General features: G+C 45.5%; 1 protein-coding gene across 4 annotated transcripts in view; it reads left to right on the top strand.

The window, feature by feature from the left end:
- bahcc1b (BAH domain and coiled-coil containing 1b) overlaps window positions 1-13,900 on the top strand; it is a 63,898-nt gene that overhangs the window by 25,131 nt on the left and 24,867 nt on the right. For all 4 annotated transcript variants that reach the window (XM_080873070.1, XM_080873068.1, XM_080873067.1 and 1 more), the window contains 5 exons: window positions 5,948-6,106; window positions 9,898-10,008; window positions 10,273-12,270; window positions 12,954-13,065; window positions 13,632-13,825. In XM_080873070.1, coding sequence (XP_080729196.1) covers window positions 5,948-6,106; window positions 9,898-10,008; window positions 10,273-12,270; window positions 12,954-13,065; window positions 13,632-13,825 — 2,574 coding nt within the window. The remainder of the gene's footprint in view (window positions 1-5,947; window positions 6,107-9,897; window positions 10,009-10,272; window positions 12,271-12,953; window positions 13,066-13,631; window positions 13,826-13,900) is intronic.

Below are 13,900 nucleotides of genomic sequence, written 5' to 3'. Positions count from 1 at the left end.
GTGTCCCCAGTGCCATAATGCTTTTATGGACCTGTGTGCGTGTGTGTGTGTGTGTGTGTGTGTGTGTGTGTGTGTGTGTGTGTGTGTGTGTGTGTGTGTGTGTCTAAGCGCCTTCCACGAATGCCTTGTTTGAGTAGCCCTGTCACTTGTGCAATTCCGTGGTGTCAAAACAGATCAAAAAGGTCTGGCTTGACTCCTGGCCCTAGACACACAGACACACACACACTTAGATATACACACACATGCACATGCACACACACAGACTGAAGGCTCAGTGCCAGGGCCCTTGGTGGTTGGAGGCTTATGAAAGGGTCGGACTGACGAGAGGTTGCCAAGTGTACGGCAATAAGCGTAACAGCCAAGCTAACGAGAGTCAGAACCTCTGACACACGCGCGCACACACACACACACACACACAAACAGACACACACAGAGTGCAGTTTCAGACTCTCGAGTTCTTTCTGCGAGTGACAGTATGTGTGTGTGTAGATGTGCATGTAGGAGAGAGTTCAGTATATCAGTGGGAGCACAGAGGCTTTTGTTAATTGGCAAATGTGACGATACAACACAAGAGGCTATTGATCTTCCATCGGATGGAGATTGATTTAACTCATCATCCTTCCAGGTGTGTGTGTGTGTGTGCATGTATCGATCACCAGCAGTCCATTCAGTGAGATGCAACAAAGAATATACCTCCATCACTTTATCTGTGTTTGCTTCTTTTACCACAGGACTTTTTTTTTCTTAACCACTTGCAACAAATCTACCTTCCTCTTCCCCTCTCTCGCTTCTCTTCTTCATCTCCCTCTTCTTCCTCTTTCGAAGAGTGAGAAATCTTGGAATGTTCTGTCCTGTTTCATGCTTTTTTTGTTGTTTTTTTCACAGTAAACTTCATCAAGCGCTCTTCAGTAGCTGCCGAAGCACACAAAAGAGGCTGCAGAGTTATATCTTTTCTCACTTTTAAGCATTTTCAGCTGAATTGACACATTATATTGCATATAGTGTAACTTAATTGGTTTAACAAATGCCAAAGCAGATCTTTTTATAACGTAAAAAAGAGAAAATAACCTTGATGTTTTGGCCGCATTCCTTCATCAGACACTTGCTTTGGAATTCTCCATGAAAGGCTCTATGATGTTATTGTTTCTAAACATGACTGCCAAGGTTTTTAAGTAGGCCTGATTGGTTGATCCTTGATTAAAGCAGTCACGAGTTCACCTTTTTTATTTCCGAAAAAAAAAGGGCATTTTCATTACATTCCTCTTGGTAGCGTTTAAAGGTTCCCCCCCTTAAATAGGCCCATACGATCACTCTCACTAGCAACTGTGTTCTCATTTTTAAGTTCCGTTTCTGTCATTCTTTATGTTTATATATATATATATATATATATATATATATATATATATATGTGTGTGTGTGTGTGTGTGTGTGTGTGTGTGTGTAATTTAATTTTTTGGGCCCCATGTTATCCACGAGAATACCAGAAATATGCCAAGCCACAAAAACCTGCCCAGAAAAGTAAGGCGCATATCCAGCCCCTTTTTTTCTAAAACAGTGTTTAAGTGTTTTTGAGTGGATTTTCCCCTCAGCAAATCACATTACAGTCAATCATGAATAAACTAAAGCAGATTTTGCTCACTGTAAGTACAACTGCCTGTATTACTGTGAATCGAAGCTGATTTTTATTACTTTGGATAGTCAACATCGGAGGATTCGCTGGCTGTGTGTTTATACACTTTTCCAAGTTACAATGCCAACTCGGAAAAAAATGGGAGGGATACGAATATGTTTTCTACTTTAATTACTGCCATGGAGACTTCATGTAGCTATCTACTTGGTTGGGAACTTCTATATGTGGCAAATAACACATGCAAACACAGAGATAGGTGATATACAATCCTAGTATCACTGGGGGTCACAATGAATATTTGAATAAATGGATATTTGCAGCTGATCAGAAGATTAAAAGCACTGATGAGTAGCGTCTACGCTCCTTCATCGGCTGAGGCTAATTCAGCATATTTGCATTTGTCTATTGGTGTTTCTGCTGAGAAAAAAGGGGAAACTCCAAGTGGATGCAGTGGTGACAGATGGAAAGGGAATGTGTGGATCAGGATAAAACAAAGGCGGAAACGCAGGCCAGGAGGAGAGGAAGAAGGGGAGGAGAAAAGAAAAACAGGGACAGAAATGAGGTTTATGTTAGTGGCTGGCCTCTGAGATGATTTTCCATATCAGCAGGCCAGAGAGACAGAGTGGGCAAATATGATTTTCTCCTCAACTCAACCAACAGAAAACAGCCAGAGAGGGTCAGGAGTCAGGTGACAGGAAAAGGGAAAAAGGGGGGAAAAGACGAGAAAAATGAAAGTAATGAGTAAATGGAAAAAAGATGGAGAGATGGGGGAAGGGCAGAGATCTGATAGGGGTTAGACATTAAAGAACAGCTGTGGGAAGAAAGTCAGGAAGGAATGCAAAGTATTTACATTGCTAAACTTAAATCACAGCACTACTATTTGAAATAGTCGCCTAAGCTTCTTTTTCATTCAATGCAATTTTATTTTGTGGCCAAGATTTGTGTTTCTTTTTAAAAACCCCATTGCTCATGTGAAAGTTGTCTTTCTTTTCTATTGTCTGTTGCACTAGACTTGATACAGGTAGCGTTATGTGTGCATCAGTGTGTATTTGACGTGTCAGTGTCAGTATACGTTTGTGCGAGAGTCTGCATTGCCAGGGGCCTTGAGAGCAGCCTTACACGAGCTGTGTTTTATTATGACTGGCTGAAAAGGCCGCTGATCTACATTTGTACAAGAGAGGATTTGGAGGGAGGAGGGGTGGGGGGGAGAAAAAGAAAACACTGCAACGATCTGCTGTGAGAGAGGAGAGCGTGCGCGAGAGGAGGGGGGAAGAGAATAGGGGAAGATGGAAAATGAAAGTCTCGAGTGTCTTTGTCGTTTCCTACAAATTTATTATGACTACAGAGGCTGCGGATATCAAAAGCAAAAGATGGAAAGATTTCGACATTTAAATATTCTGGCTTGTGTGTGTGTTTGTCTTGATCACTGTGTGTGTGTGCGTGTGTGTTCTGATGCTTGGGATCCAGCTGTATAAATAGACACACACACACACACACACACACACACACACACACACACACACACACACACACACACACACACACACACACAGATTTGTCTTTTAATACTCGCTGCTACCCCATCTTGCTCTTGACTTATCCCAGTACCCTCCCTCTTGCATATGTGTGTGTGTGTCAGAGACAGATTGGCAGACAGCTAAAGGCACTTGTGGTTGTGGTTGTTAGGGCATCGGGACGTCGTTGAGGTGAAGGTACTGTACGCGTGTGTTCCTGTGTGTGTGTGTGTGTGTGTGACTCAGATGTGGACTGTTGTGGTAATTGCCTCTGATGCGACGCAGCGTTTATGAGTAACGACCCAACCCACCACCTCTCTCTCGCCCTCTCTTTTTCTCTCTCTCTCAATCCCGTGACTAATTACCTGATTCCCTGTGGATTTGTTTCCTCCTTCCCCTACAACTGTTCAGTTTGTTCCACTAAATGAGAGCATGCTGATGAGCCAAACTGAACTGAGTCTTCTTGCTCAGTTTGCCGAAACTGTTACAGCATGAGATTAGACTTGCACTCAGTTCCGTGCAAGAGCTGAACTTGGTTGTGACCCCGTGTGATGGTTTATGAATGATCAAATCTTTTGAAGGTGCAGAGCAGGCCCAGCCGACCAAATATGTGACCGCAAGAGCAGACTCGTGCTAAGACATGAGATCGAGTTCTATAAATACTGTACCTCTGGTTTGTCTCTTGTTGATTCTTTTACTAGTGTAGGAAACTTGAGTTTAGGAATCTCTTGGGAAGTTGGATTTGCATCTTTGTTCGATTTTTCTGCGAGGAGTTGCAGTGAGTCGGCGACATGTCATTTCAGCAGTTTTTGCAAACCGGTGTTTTACTTGTAACTACCTAATGACTTCTATCCCGCCACTTTATCCCTTTAACACTGATTCTATGCTGGACTCGTTGCCAACCGTCGACTTACAGCTCAGTACATGATAACGGGATTCTCACGTTACGTCAGCAGTGCACACACGTGGCAAAGATGGAATTATGCCTTAGCTTGTAGGCAGCTATTCAACAGGGGAAGGCTCAGGTAATTGCGAGGTTAATTTGTTTATGCTAGCACATATAACACCACCTCACGATGATTCGAGTCAGCTAACCAGTTTTTTTTAAATGTTATATCTTAAAATTCTCGTTCATGTTTGTACTTGAATGGTGCTTGTTCTGATCACAAGTGGTGAATGTAGCTTAGCTAAAAATTTAAGCTAAGCTACAAGCTAACCTAAGTGCCTCAAACTAGCTTGCTTCTAATGGCCACCAGGAGTTGACTGTATAGAAGTTCATGAGAATATGAATTTGCTGCTCACGTGATCTCTTAACTTAGTACACACTTTGTGGATGAGTTTATGATCTTGGTTGCTAGTTTTAAGTTTTACTGAATACAACGCAATGTGCGGTTTGTAAATTATGTCCCCTCTTAGAGTCAGAAAGGAGGACAAAGCAGCATGTGCTTTAGGGTGGCTGTCTTATGCTTGACCTGTCTTTATGCAATGAACGTGCAACGTCCTTTGGTTTCTCAGTCGCATCCCACCTCGTTTGTCAGATCTGATCTCAGAAGAACAAGAGAATGCGTCAATATTTCTCACTGTACTTCACTCACCAGCGGCTAAGTCCACTTTCTATTTGCAGCCTATGGTTCTGATTCACACAGGAACAACCAGTGGAAACGCTACATTACCACATCTTCTATGTTGACCACGTGATGCACATCTACACCAAAAAAAAGCTTTGGCATAATAGGAACAGGCGTAAATAAATTAATACATTCACACAGTTGTGTGATTATTTTACCCCAATCATACGTGGTGAGATAAGAAGTCAGACCGCACTACAAGCCATGGTTATTGTGGTGCCTTTATTTGCATATTTTGTAGAGACTTTAGCATGTATGTTTGTGTTCGTGTTGTAATTAAATGTATATATTTAGCACTTTGGGCTAAAAAAGATCAGAAGTAATATTAACACAGTTTGCAGGGCTCAACTCTCGGGGTTTGTATTTGAGTAAAAGATTTAGGGGGTAAGAAAATGTTTAGGTGTCACATCAGGGGGCTGGTTTTTCATGCAAGGTCAGCTTAAATTCAGTAAGTGGGGCTTCACAGTCACTTGTGTTAGGCGTTAACGCTTTTTAAAAATTCTCTCCACCAGTGGGAATTAGGCACAACACCACTTCAACCTTGCAATCTTTTATTTTATATCTCGTCTTTCACTCTGCTACATGATAGCTATTTGAAGAATAACAGCTAAAATTGCCTCCCGGTGGCCCGAGTAGTTCAGCTGTCTCGGTTTGTCATTTGATGCTAATTCTGGCTAAGACCTGGCATCAAAGTAATGAAAATCATCTAAGGTTAAAGGTATCATCTTTGATTAAAAAAAATAGTTTAATGTCACATTCATGCCTGAGACCCCCATTCTATACCCATGAAGATCAAAATGGAATTCCTGAAGGTTTTTAGTGATTGTAGTTTTAAAGAAAAAAAAAAAGATCTGTGTGTCACATGGTAAGAGGAAAAAATAATCAAAATTGGAGGACTTCCATCTGCAGTGCGAATGTAGCCTGAGGGGATTAATTTCTCCTGGGCAGGTCAAAAATGAGTGTTATTATTATTTTTCTCAGCAGTAGTCAGTGATATTAATATGTCTGCAACAAACTACATCTCTTTCTTGGCACAAGGTAAAATCAAAGGCGTTCTCAAGTGATTTACAGTCGCGTGTGCTCATTGGCACCATAGCAGAGTCCCCATGACTCCCCTTCCCCCATTTATTCCCCTATCATTTCTCTAACCTCCAGGCCCTCTCTGTGTCCCTCAGGTGCCTCCTTCATGGGTTCATTCCTGGCTAGCAGCCTCGGGTCCCCGTCCTCCCACCCCACTCACCCCTCAGGACCTGCTGCCTCCCCTTCTTCCCCCTCCTTCAGGTCTGGACCCCATTCAAGCGCTTCCCCTATCTGGTACCCACATTCGCATGAAGGTAAGTTTCACACACACACACACACACACACACACACACACACACACACACACACACACACACACACACACACACACACACACACACATGCACACACAGGAAGCAGCGCAGAGAACTTGGGTCTCTGGTTAATCCAGGGTCTTGGTTTGGGATTAGATTGTGATGGAGCCATTAAGTGGTTTAACCAACACTGAGCCAAGGCCAAACACGTGCAGCAGTGATGCCTTAGATGATGCTACTTATGGAAACACACACACACTTCTTGTTCTGTTTGATAGCAAGCATGCGGTTTTGTGTTTGTGGCTGCTTTCTAGTTCACCATGTTCAAGCACCGTGTCAAAAACTGATGAGCAACCAAAATATTTCCCTTCTCTCTGGCCCCAACCCATAAAACAGGCCTCACATGCACGCTCAAACCTCAACACAGCGTAAAAATAATGTTACAATCAGAAATTATTTAATAAAATTCTTCAGGCTTTCACCCCTCCTCTCTTTTAGGAGGGTGACCCCACCCCCGGTAAACACACATAATCACACACTGAAACTCACCCCCATTTCCAGCATCCTCTCCCTTTCCACAACCCCTCCCCCTTCTGACCGCAGCCCCACCCTCAGGGCCCCTTCTGGGCTAACCGACCTCCAACGGCCCCCTTCCTGATCAGACACACACACACAAAATGTGCGCATCCACACGCATCATGTCCTCTTTTCGACTGTTAACCATTTGTGGTGAAAGACTGAGCTTGACTTAGTTATCTGTCCCTTTCAGGTATGTGTATGCATGCTGTTCCTGTGTGTGTGTGTGTGTGTGTGTGTGTGTGTGTGTGTGTGTGTGTGTGTGTGTGTGTGTGTGTGTGTGTGTGTGAGAGAGAGACAGAGAGAGAAAACGAGACAGAAAGAGCGAGGATTTCTCTTTTTGACAGTGAGATGGGTCAAAGAGATAACTTCAACAGAAAGACAGTTTCCGCCACAGGCTGCGTTTCTTAACTGACTGAAAACGGCCAGAATCAGGATTTCACGTTTCACTACCTTTTCACTAACTGATCGCTGGTAAACAGTAACACACACAGTGATGTCCCCTCACACCACTGCAGATGAATTAAACAAACAGCCAGTGCTGATGTCGATATCATAAAAAGCAGTGACATTTAACCAGCTATCTGACACATGCAATTATAATTTTTTCACTGCATTTGAACACTTTTAGCACGTGCATTTAATGAAAACAATAGACTGTGTACCATTCGGGTATGGCTGTTCTACTATCCTGATCTTGTCGTTGCTGAGTCATGGATTTCAAAGCCCATTGTGTATGTAGTACACCTGCACTATTCCTGCCAAGACAAGTCAAAACGCCTACTGTAAAAAAAAAAAAAAAAAAAAGGCCTCCTCTGACTCACTTTACCTGCCAGTGATGCCACTAACTACTTGAGCAAACAATAGCAAGCTCATACATTTGTCACTTTAATTGCCTCTAACCCTTACCTTTAATCACTCTGAACCAGGAGAGTAAAGAAAGCAAGCTCGGCAAAGCAAAAAACATCCCCTTCCCTTCCTTCTCACACCCTGCTGGCGACCAAGTGTACAAACACCGAAATTTAATTTGGACAAACATGCCGCCTGTCACTCACGCTGGTGGTACACTTCTCCACTCTGCCCTGAGTTTATGTTTTAAACACTAGACAAACTCGCAAGAGCTGGGTTTTTACCTTAAGGAACTTCTCCCGGTGCCTCTAAAGACTTTTGTCTGTAACGACTGCCTCACTCTCAGCTCGTCTAGCTGCGAAAGGACTGCAGTTGAGCCCTAAAAGTGAGCCCCGTGTGAGCTTCTGTCTTAGTTCAGATTCATAGAAAGAGTCAGAGGCAGGACCTGAACGGAGCAGCAGTGAAAGGAGGCTAAGAATGTGTGTGCGTATCAGACGTATTTTGTGTGTGTGTGTGGCTCAGCTTTGATGTTTGAGCACACACACTTACGCAGGAGTGCACGCACCCACATGCACAAACACGCGCACACACACTACAAATGATTGTTTTTAAGAATTCAAGCCAGGGAGCTCCGGTAGGCGGTCTGCCAGCTGGCCGGAGTCCAGAGAGTGGAGCGTAGCCAGCACGGAGAGAAGAAACCTGGCCGATACACACACACACACACACACACACACACACACACAAAACTGACACACATAAAGTCACAGATGAGACATATTACCTCACACCCACACCAATACACACAGACACTATTATAGCCCCTTGTGCGCTTGTTTTCTCCTCTCCACATCTATCCTTGTTTTTTTCTGTCATTTCTCACAAGCTCATCTCCTTACTTCCCCTTCCACGTCCTCTCATCTTCACCATCTATAAGTCCTCCACTTCCCTTTGACACCCCCCCCCCCCCCCCCCACCCCACACACACACACACACATTCCCCTCTCCTCTCACCATACGCCTCACAGCAGCACCAGATTGGGGGGCTTTTCATATCGACAGCTCTGTTTGTCTGGTGTCTTTTTTTTGTCTCCCTGTTCATTCAGTTGCTCACCTTTCCTCCCTCCCTTTTTTCCTTTCCTCTTGCTTTTTATTCCTCATCTAATTTTTTGCCACTCTGCCCCTCTGCTGTCTTTATTCCCTTCGCTCTTGTTTCTCATCCCTCCCACCCCTCCTGAGTTTTATCACTCGTCATTACCCGGGGGATTGCCCTTAGATGGCTGATAGAGCCTTTTGGCTAATTGTTGCCATTTAGATTCACTGGTTGTTAACCAGTCAGAGTAATCACACACACGCAAACACACACACACAGGCACACACATACACACACGGGTATGACACATTTGTGCATTTACACTGCAGCGTGAACACAGAAAGCCCCCTCCTCCTGACACACACACACACACACACATGCTGGAAGCAGTGAGGGGGTGTTGGTGGTTTTGCAGTGTGACTGTGGAATGCGTAGGATGAGTTTTTATGGAGTGCTGTTTACTTTGGCCACCGCCGTTAAACTTTTAACGGCTGCCAATTAACAGGCCGGCAAGGACACTCTGTGGGGCATGAAACCAGCTGCTGGAGAACACACACGCATACGCAAACAATCCCAAGCCATTTTTCTCTCCACAGTGCTGAGACGTGCACCTCTTGTATGGTGTGTGTGCGCGCACGTTCATGTACCTATATGGGATTGTGGTTATTTTTGTGTGTTTTCTTTTGTTTCTCCCCTCCAATAACACCCTTCCCCAACCATATACACACACCCACAGTGCTGTTCACCCATCAATGCATCCAGCCACCCCCCTATCAACACAACCTCCAAGACCTCCTCTATCCCACGATGCAGTTCAACGTCCTTGAAGACGAGGAACAGAGTGAAACGACCATTTACCTCCCACTGACCTCATGGGAGGACCCCGTGTGTGTGTGTGTCTGTGTGTCTGTGTGCGAGTGTGTGTTTTAAAGAGGGGGTGGGCTGTTCAAATGCTTCATAATGTTTGTCTTGGGTTTGGGAGAAAGAGCAAATTCCACCCAGTAAAATGCTGCAAACACTTGGCAGTAGCTGTCGGCTGTGGTTTTTGTCACCACTTTGTCCACTGTAAATAATGTCAACTCATCTGGCATGTTTGTGCGAAAGTGCATTTATGGTGAAAGTAGCACTAACTGGACATGTTTTTTTTTTCCTGCATTTTCCAAAATGGCCCCGTTCCATGATAGATTGTAGAGATAAACTGTTTGTTTAGAGGGCTGCTGAATGTCAACGCTGCAAAGAAACATCAATTCTTTCGTGCTCTGCCTCCCACTGACAGGGTACCCCAGCTATTCAGGAAGTCTAGCGTCTCCTTTTCTCCCCATGAGTCCCCTGGATCACCATAGCAACAGCCTCTATGGACAGCACCGCTTCTATGAAACTCAAAAAGGTAGGTGTGTGTGTGTGTGTGTGTGTGTGTGTGTGTGTGTGTGTGTGTGTGTGTGTGTGTGTGTTTTCATAAAAAAATAGCTTTTTATATACAGGGCATCCCTAAAATGCTTAATCAGCATCACCACAGGAATAAGAACACCTAGACACTCAGAGTCCAGTTATTCAACATGGCAGTTTCTTGTCTCTTTTATGCAGAAATCATTGTAGGAACACATTTTCAACCCTAAAGATCTATTTTATCCTCTATATCTTGTGCTTTTAGATCACTTCTACCTGAGAGGCCTTCCTCCTCAGCCACCTCTTCTCTCCACCAGTCACAGCCTTCCTCCATTGTCCAGGACCGCTTCGGGACACCCACTTGGCTCTTGCAGCCGGGAGACAGACAGCGGGGGAGTTGGTGGCAAGAGCACCAAGGATATTGGCGAGAAAAGCATTTCGTCTGTGTCAAAGGAAAAGGAGCGATCGAGCAGCAAGGAGAGGCACCAGGAGAGCAAAGACAAACTTAGTCATCACCATCTTCATCAAATGAGCCCTGCTACCACTCCGTCTGGCCACCACCAACAAGCTTTCCCCCACCCCGCCCTTCTTCCTCACCTCAACCTCCAGGGAAGGGAGGAAGACCACAGACATGCTGCAGAGCGGTATAAAGAGTACAGAGACAGTGACTCGGGCAGTCAGGGAGTGAAACATATGAGTGCCTGCAAATTGTCCATTGGCTCGGGGGCAGAGGCTGGCTCTCGAGGAAAGGCGGGAGCACTAAGTAGCTGCGGTGGTGGTGCGGGTAGACCTCTATCTGGAGGCAGCAGAAGGTGCTCAAAAGATGGACCTATAAATGGAGAGATGAGGATCAGCGAATCCTCGACTTCCTCATCTGAATGTATGAGACGGGGGACGGCTGCAGCGACAGCAATCTTGGCATCTCCAACTCCCCACTCAGTGGCTTCCTACTCTATGCCTCCCCCTCCTCCGCCGCCACCACCTCCTCATGCCTTGCATATGGGATCCACGGTTGCGGGAGGGTGGTTACACCATGCCCATCATCATCCTCATCCTGAGTTTTACTGCTCTCCCGCTCCTCTCACACTTACGCCCTCCAAAGATCCAGTATCCACACCTGGCAGGGAGGCAAAGGTCATTGGCCCGACTTATGTGCCCTCAGTGGGGCCATTGGGGGACCTGGGCACTCCAGACTGTCGTGGAGCAGGAGGAGGTGGGAGAAAGGCAGATGATAAAAGTGGAGAAGGATCTCATGAAAGTTTCTCTCATCACCTTAGTCAACTTAGTAGCTGCCAGAAGAAGGAAAAATCGCAGCAATACCAGCAGCAGCTGGGATACGGCAAGGCTGACAAACCTCCTGACTGGAGTATGCAGACGCAACACTTCCACAAACAAGGCTCCAACGTCAATTCTCAGTCAGAACTGAGGTCTTGCAGCCTTGAAACTTCTTCGTCCTTCAGAGATGTTGAGGTTGTGGACGACGTTTACCGACCCTCGCTTCCGGCAGATGCCCAGGAGAAAAAGTCAGGTGAACAGGGCTTATCAAAAAATTGCCCCGATGCTAGCACTTCTCCCTTGGGGGACTGTTCCCACTCAGTTTCTGATGGGAAGATTGGACCGGGAGCAACACCTTCAAGGGAGGGACAAAAGGTTGCAAGGATAAGGCACCAACAGCACAGTAGCCACGGAGCGTGTGCAGAAGACAGGGGGAAAGACGGAACTCAGACAGCACTTTCATGGGGGGCACGAGGGGACCACCAAGAGGACCAGAGAAAAGGTTCGGTTGGTAAAGGTGAAGTAAAAGGGCTGAGCAACAAAGCTCCACACAATGATCCCAACCAGCTACATTCGCAACTGCCTCCACCTCTGTCCTCCTCATCTGCCGACAGTGAAGGCAGTGCCATGAAGAACCTAATGAACTACAGCTCCCAGCAGCCTTTGCTTCTGCCACAGAGGAGCCCCTTTGGAGGTCTAGGCTGCCTCGAGCAGGGTGGAGACAGATCAGAGAAGGGAGACAGAGGAGGAGCTAAAAGCAGCACCTCCCAGCAGGACCCTCCCAAACAGTCACTCCCTCCTCGCCGAAGCTCCGCTAACGAGGGGCAGAAAAGTGACAGAGGTGGAAAGGAGGCAGGGGAAGCAGGAGAGGGGGAAGTTCGACAGCCTCCAGTGGGTATTGCAGTCGCAGTAGCCAGGCCCCCCCATCGTTCCCCAGACAGCACCCCTGGCCACAGCAGGCAAGGCAGGGTACTGCACAGCATGAAAGGTCAGACATCATTTGTGCTCTGTGCACTGAAAATTTCAACATGAGGCTACATTAATGGAGAATATCAACAATTAAACACACAAGAACAGCTGATGGTGTTCTTGATTCACTTTGACATCTGATATATTTAGAATGACTCCAAAACCCTTCCACACTACTTATCATTTAGCACGTTCAAGAAGAAATTTATTACAAAATAATTTCAGGCAGCAGTCCCCAATCCCCGGGCCACGGACCGGTACCAGTCCATGAGTTGTTTGGTACTGGGACGTGAGAGTTGAGGCTCAGGTGTGAAATTGATGGTTTTCAGGATTTTTTTCAGTTTTTAGCGTTAACTCAGTTTCCCTAGGTCTTTTCCCGTGTGTTATGAATAAATCTTCTTCTTTTTTGGTACCGGTAATGGTTTTATTTTGTTGTATTTATCCACGACACCTTAAAGGCCGGACATAAACCAGTCCGTGGTGCAAATAAGGCTGGGGACCGCTGCTTTAAGATATATTTTGACATAGAATATATGGGATACATTAAAAGTTAGCAAAATCCATGTAATCTATGTAGACCATGTACTGTCTTTTGCTGTGCATTTATTTCCTATACCTGGTTGGAAATTGTTTACATCATTTGATTGTACATAAAAGTGCCGATAAGTTATATGTTTCTGGTGCTGTATTTGTGTAATTCAGGGGTGTCACGCCCTGTGTATCCTCTTGGTCGGGAGGCTGAGGAGAGGAAGAGGATCAATGAGGATCAGATCGGTCTTCATCACCTGGACAGAGACAGAGAAATGATCATCAGGTACTCTTAAACACATATTAACACACACACACGCATGCACACACAAACACATACGCACACGTTCACACACTAGCATCTGTTCATTTTTGCTCTTATCTGATAAGCTGTAGTTCTTTTATTCTCGGCTTCTCTCTTCCAGTCTGAAGCTGCGCATCTCTTCTCTCTCATCCCCTCACTCCATTTACTCTTCTCACCCTTTGATGTGGTATTTCTGTACACCCTCACTCTCTCGCTCTCTCTCACTTCTCTTCTCTCTCTTTCTACCTAAGATGAGATGTGGTGCATTAATGTTACGGGGACTAATATGGATGTCTCTGAAGTATTGGGCTCTTATTATGTAGTCATATCAAGGGAAGAAAACATATAATGAGAACTCATAGACCAGGCACAAGGTGATGTCTGTTCCTCTTGCCGTCACATTTCCTTTTTCTCGATGATTATAATGGCGGTAGTGGTAATGAAGATGACAAGGATGAAGATAATGATCATAATGACAGTGATGATGGTGACAATAAGAGGGATAATTAAGATAATGACAAAGTTCATACCGCCTACTGCCACGACAGGGAAAACAAGGATTGCATGGAGTTCGCCAGGATCCACCCTTCCAGCAGCTGCCACGGGGATCTGACCTCTCACCTCTTGGTCCCCGGAGGAGCGAGCCAGTTGGGGGCTGATCCCGCTGCACATGCTCACCCAGCTCACCGCCACTGGATGCAGAGAACAGGAAGTCCATCCCTCTGGATGGGGCATTCATACAGTGAGTAGAGATCTAACTTTATACCTTCAGCTTGTTCTGTTCTTTTGATGCCCTCCAATAGACGGCATAAAGTTA

Source organism: Rhamphochromis sp. 'chilingali' (assembly GCF_963969265.1).
Source record: "Rhamphochromis sp. 'chilingali' genome assembly, chromosome: 22".
Classification (NCBI taxonomy): Eukaryota; Metazoa; Chordata; class Actinopteri; order Cichliformes; family Cichlidae; genus Rhamphochromis; species Rhamphochromis sp. 'chilingali'.
This window is presented reverse-complemented; position numbering and strand designations above follow the sequence as displayed.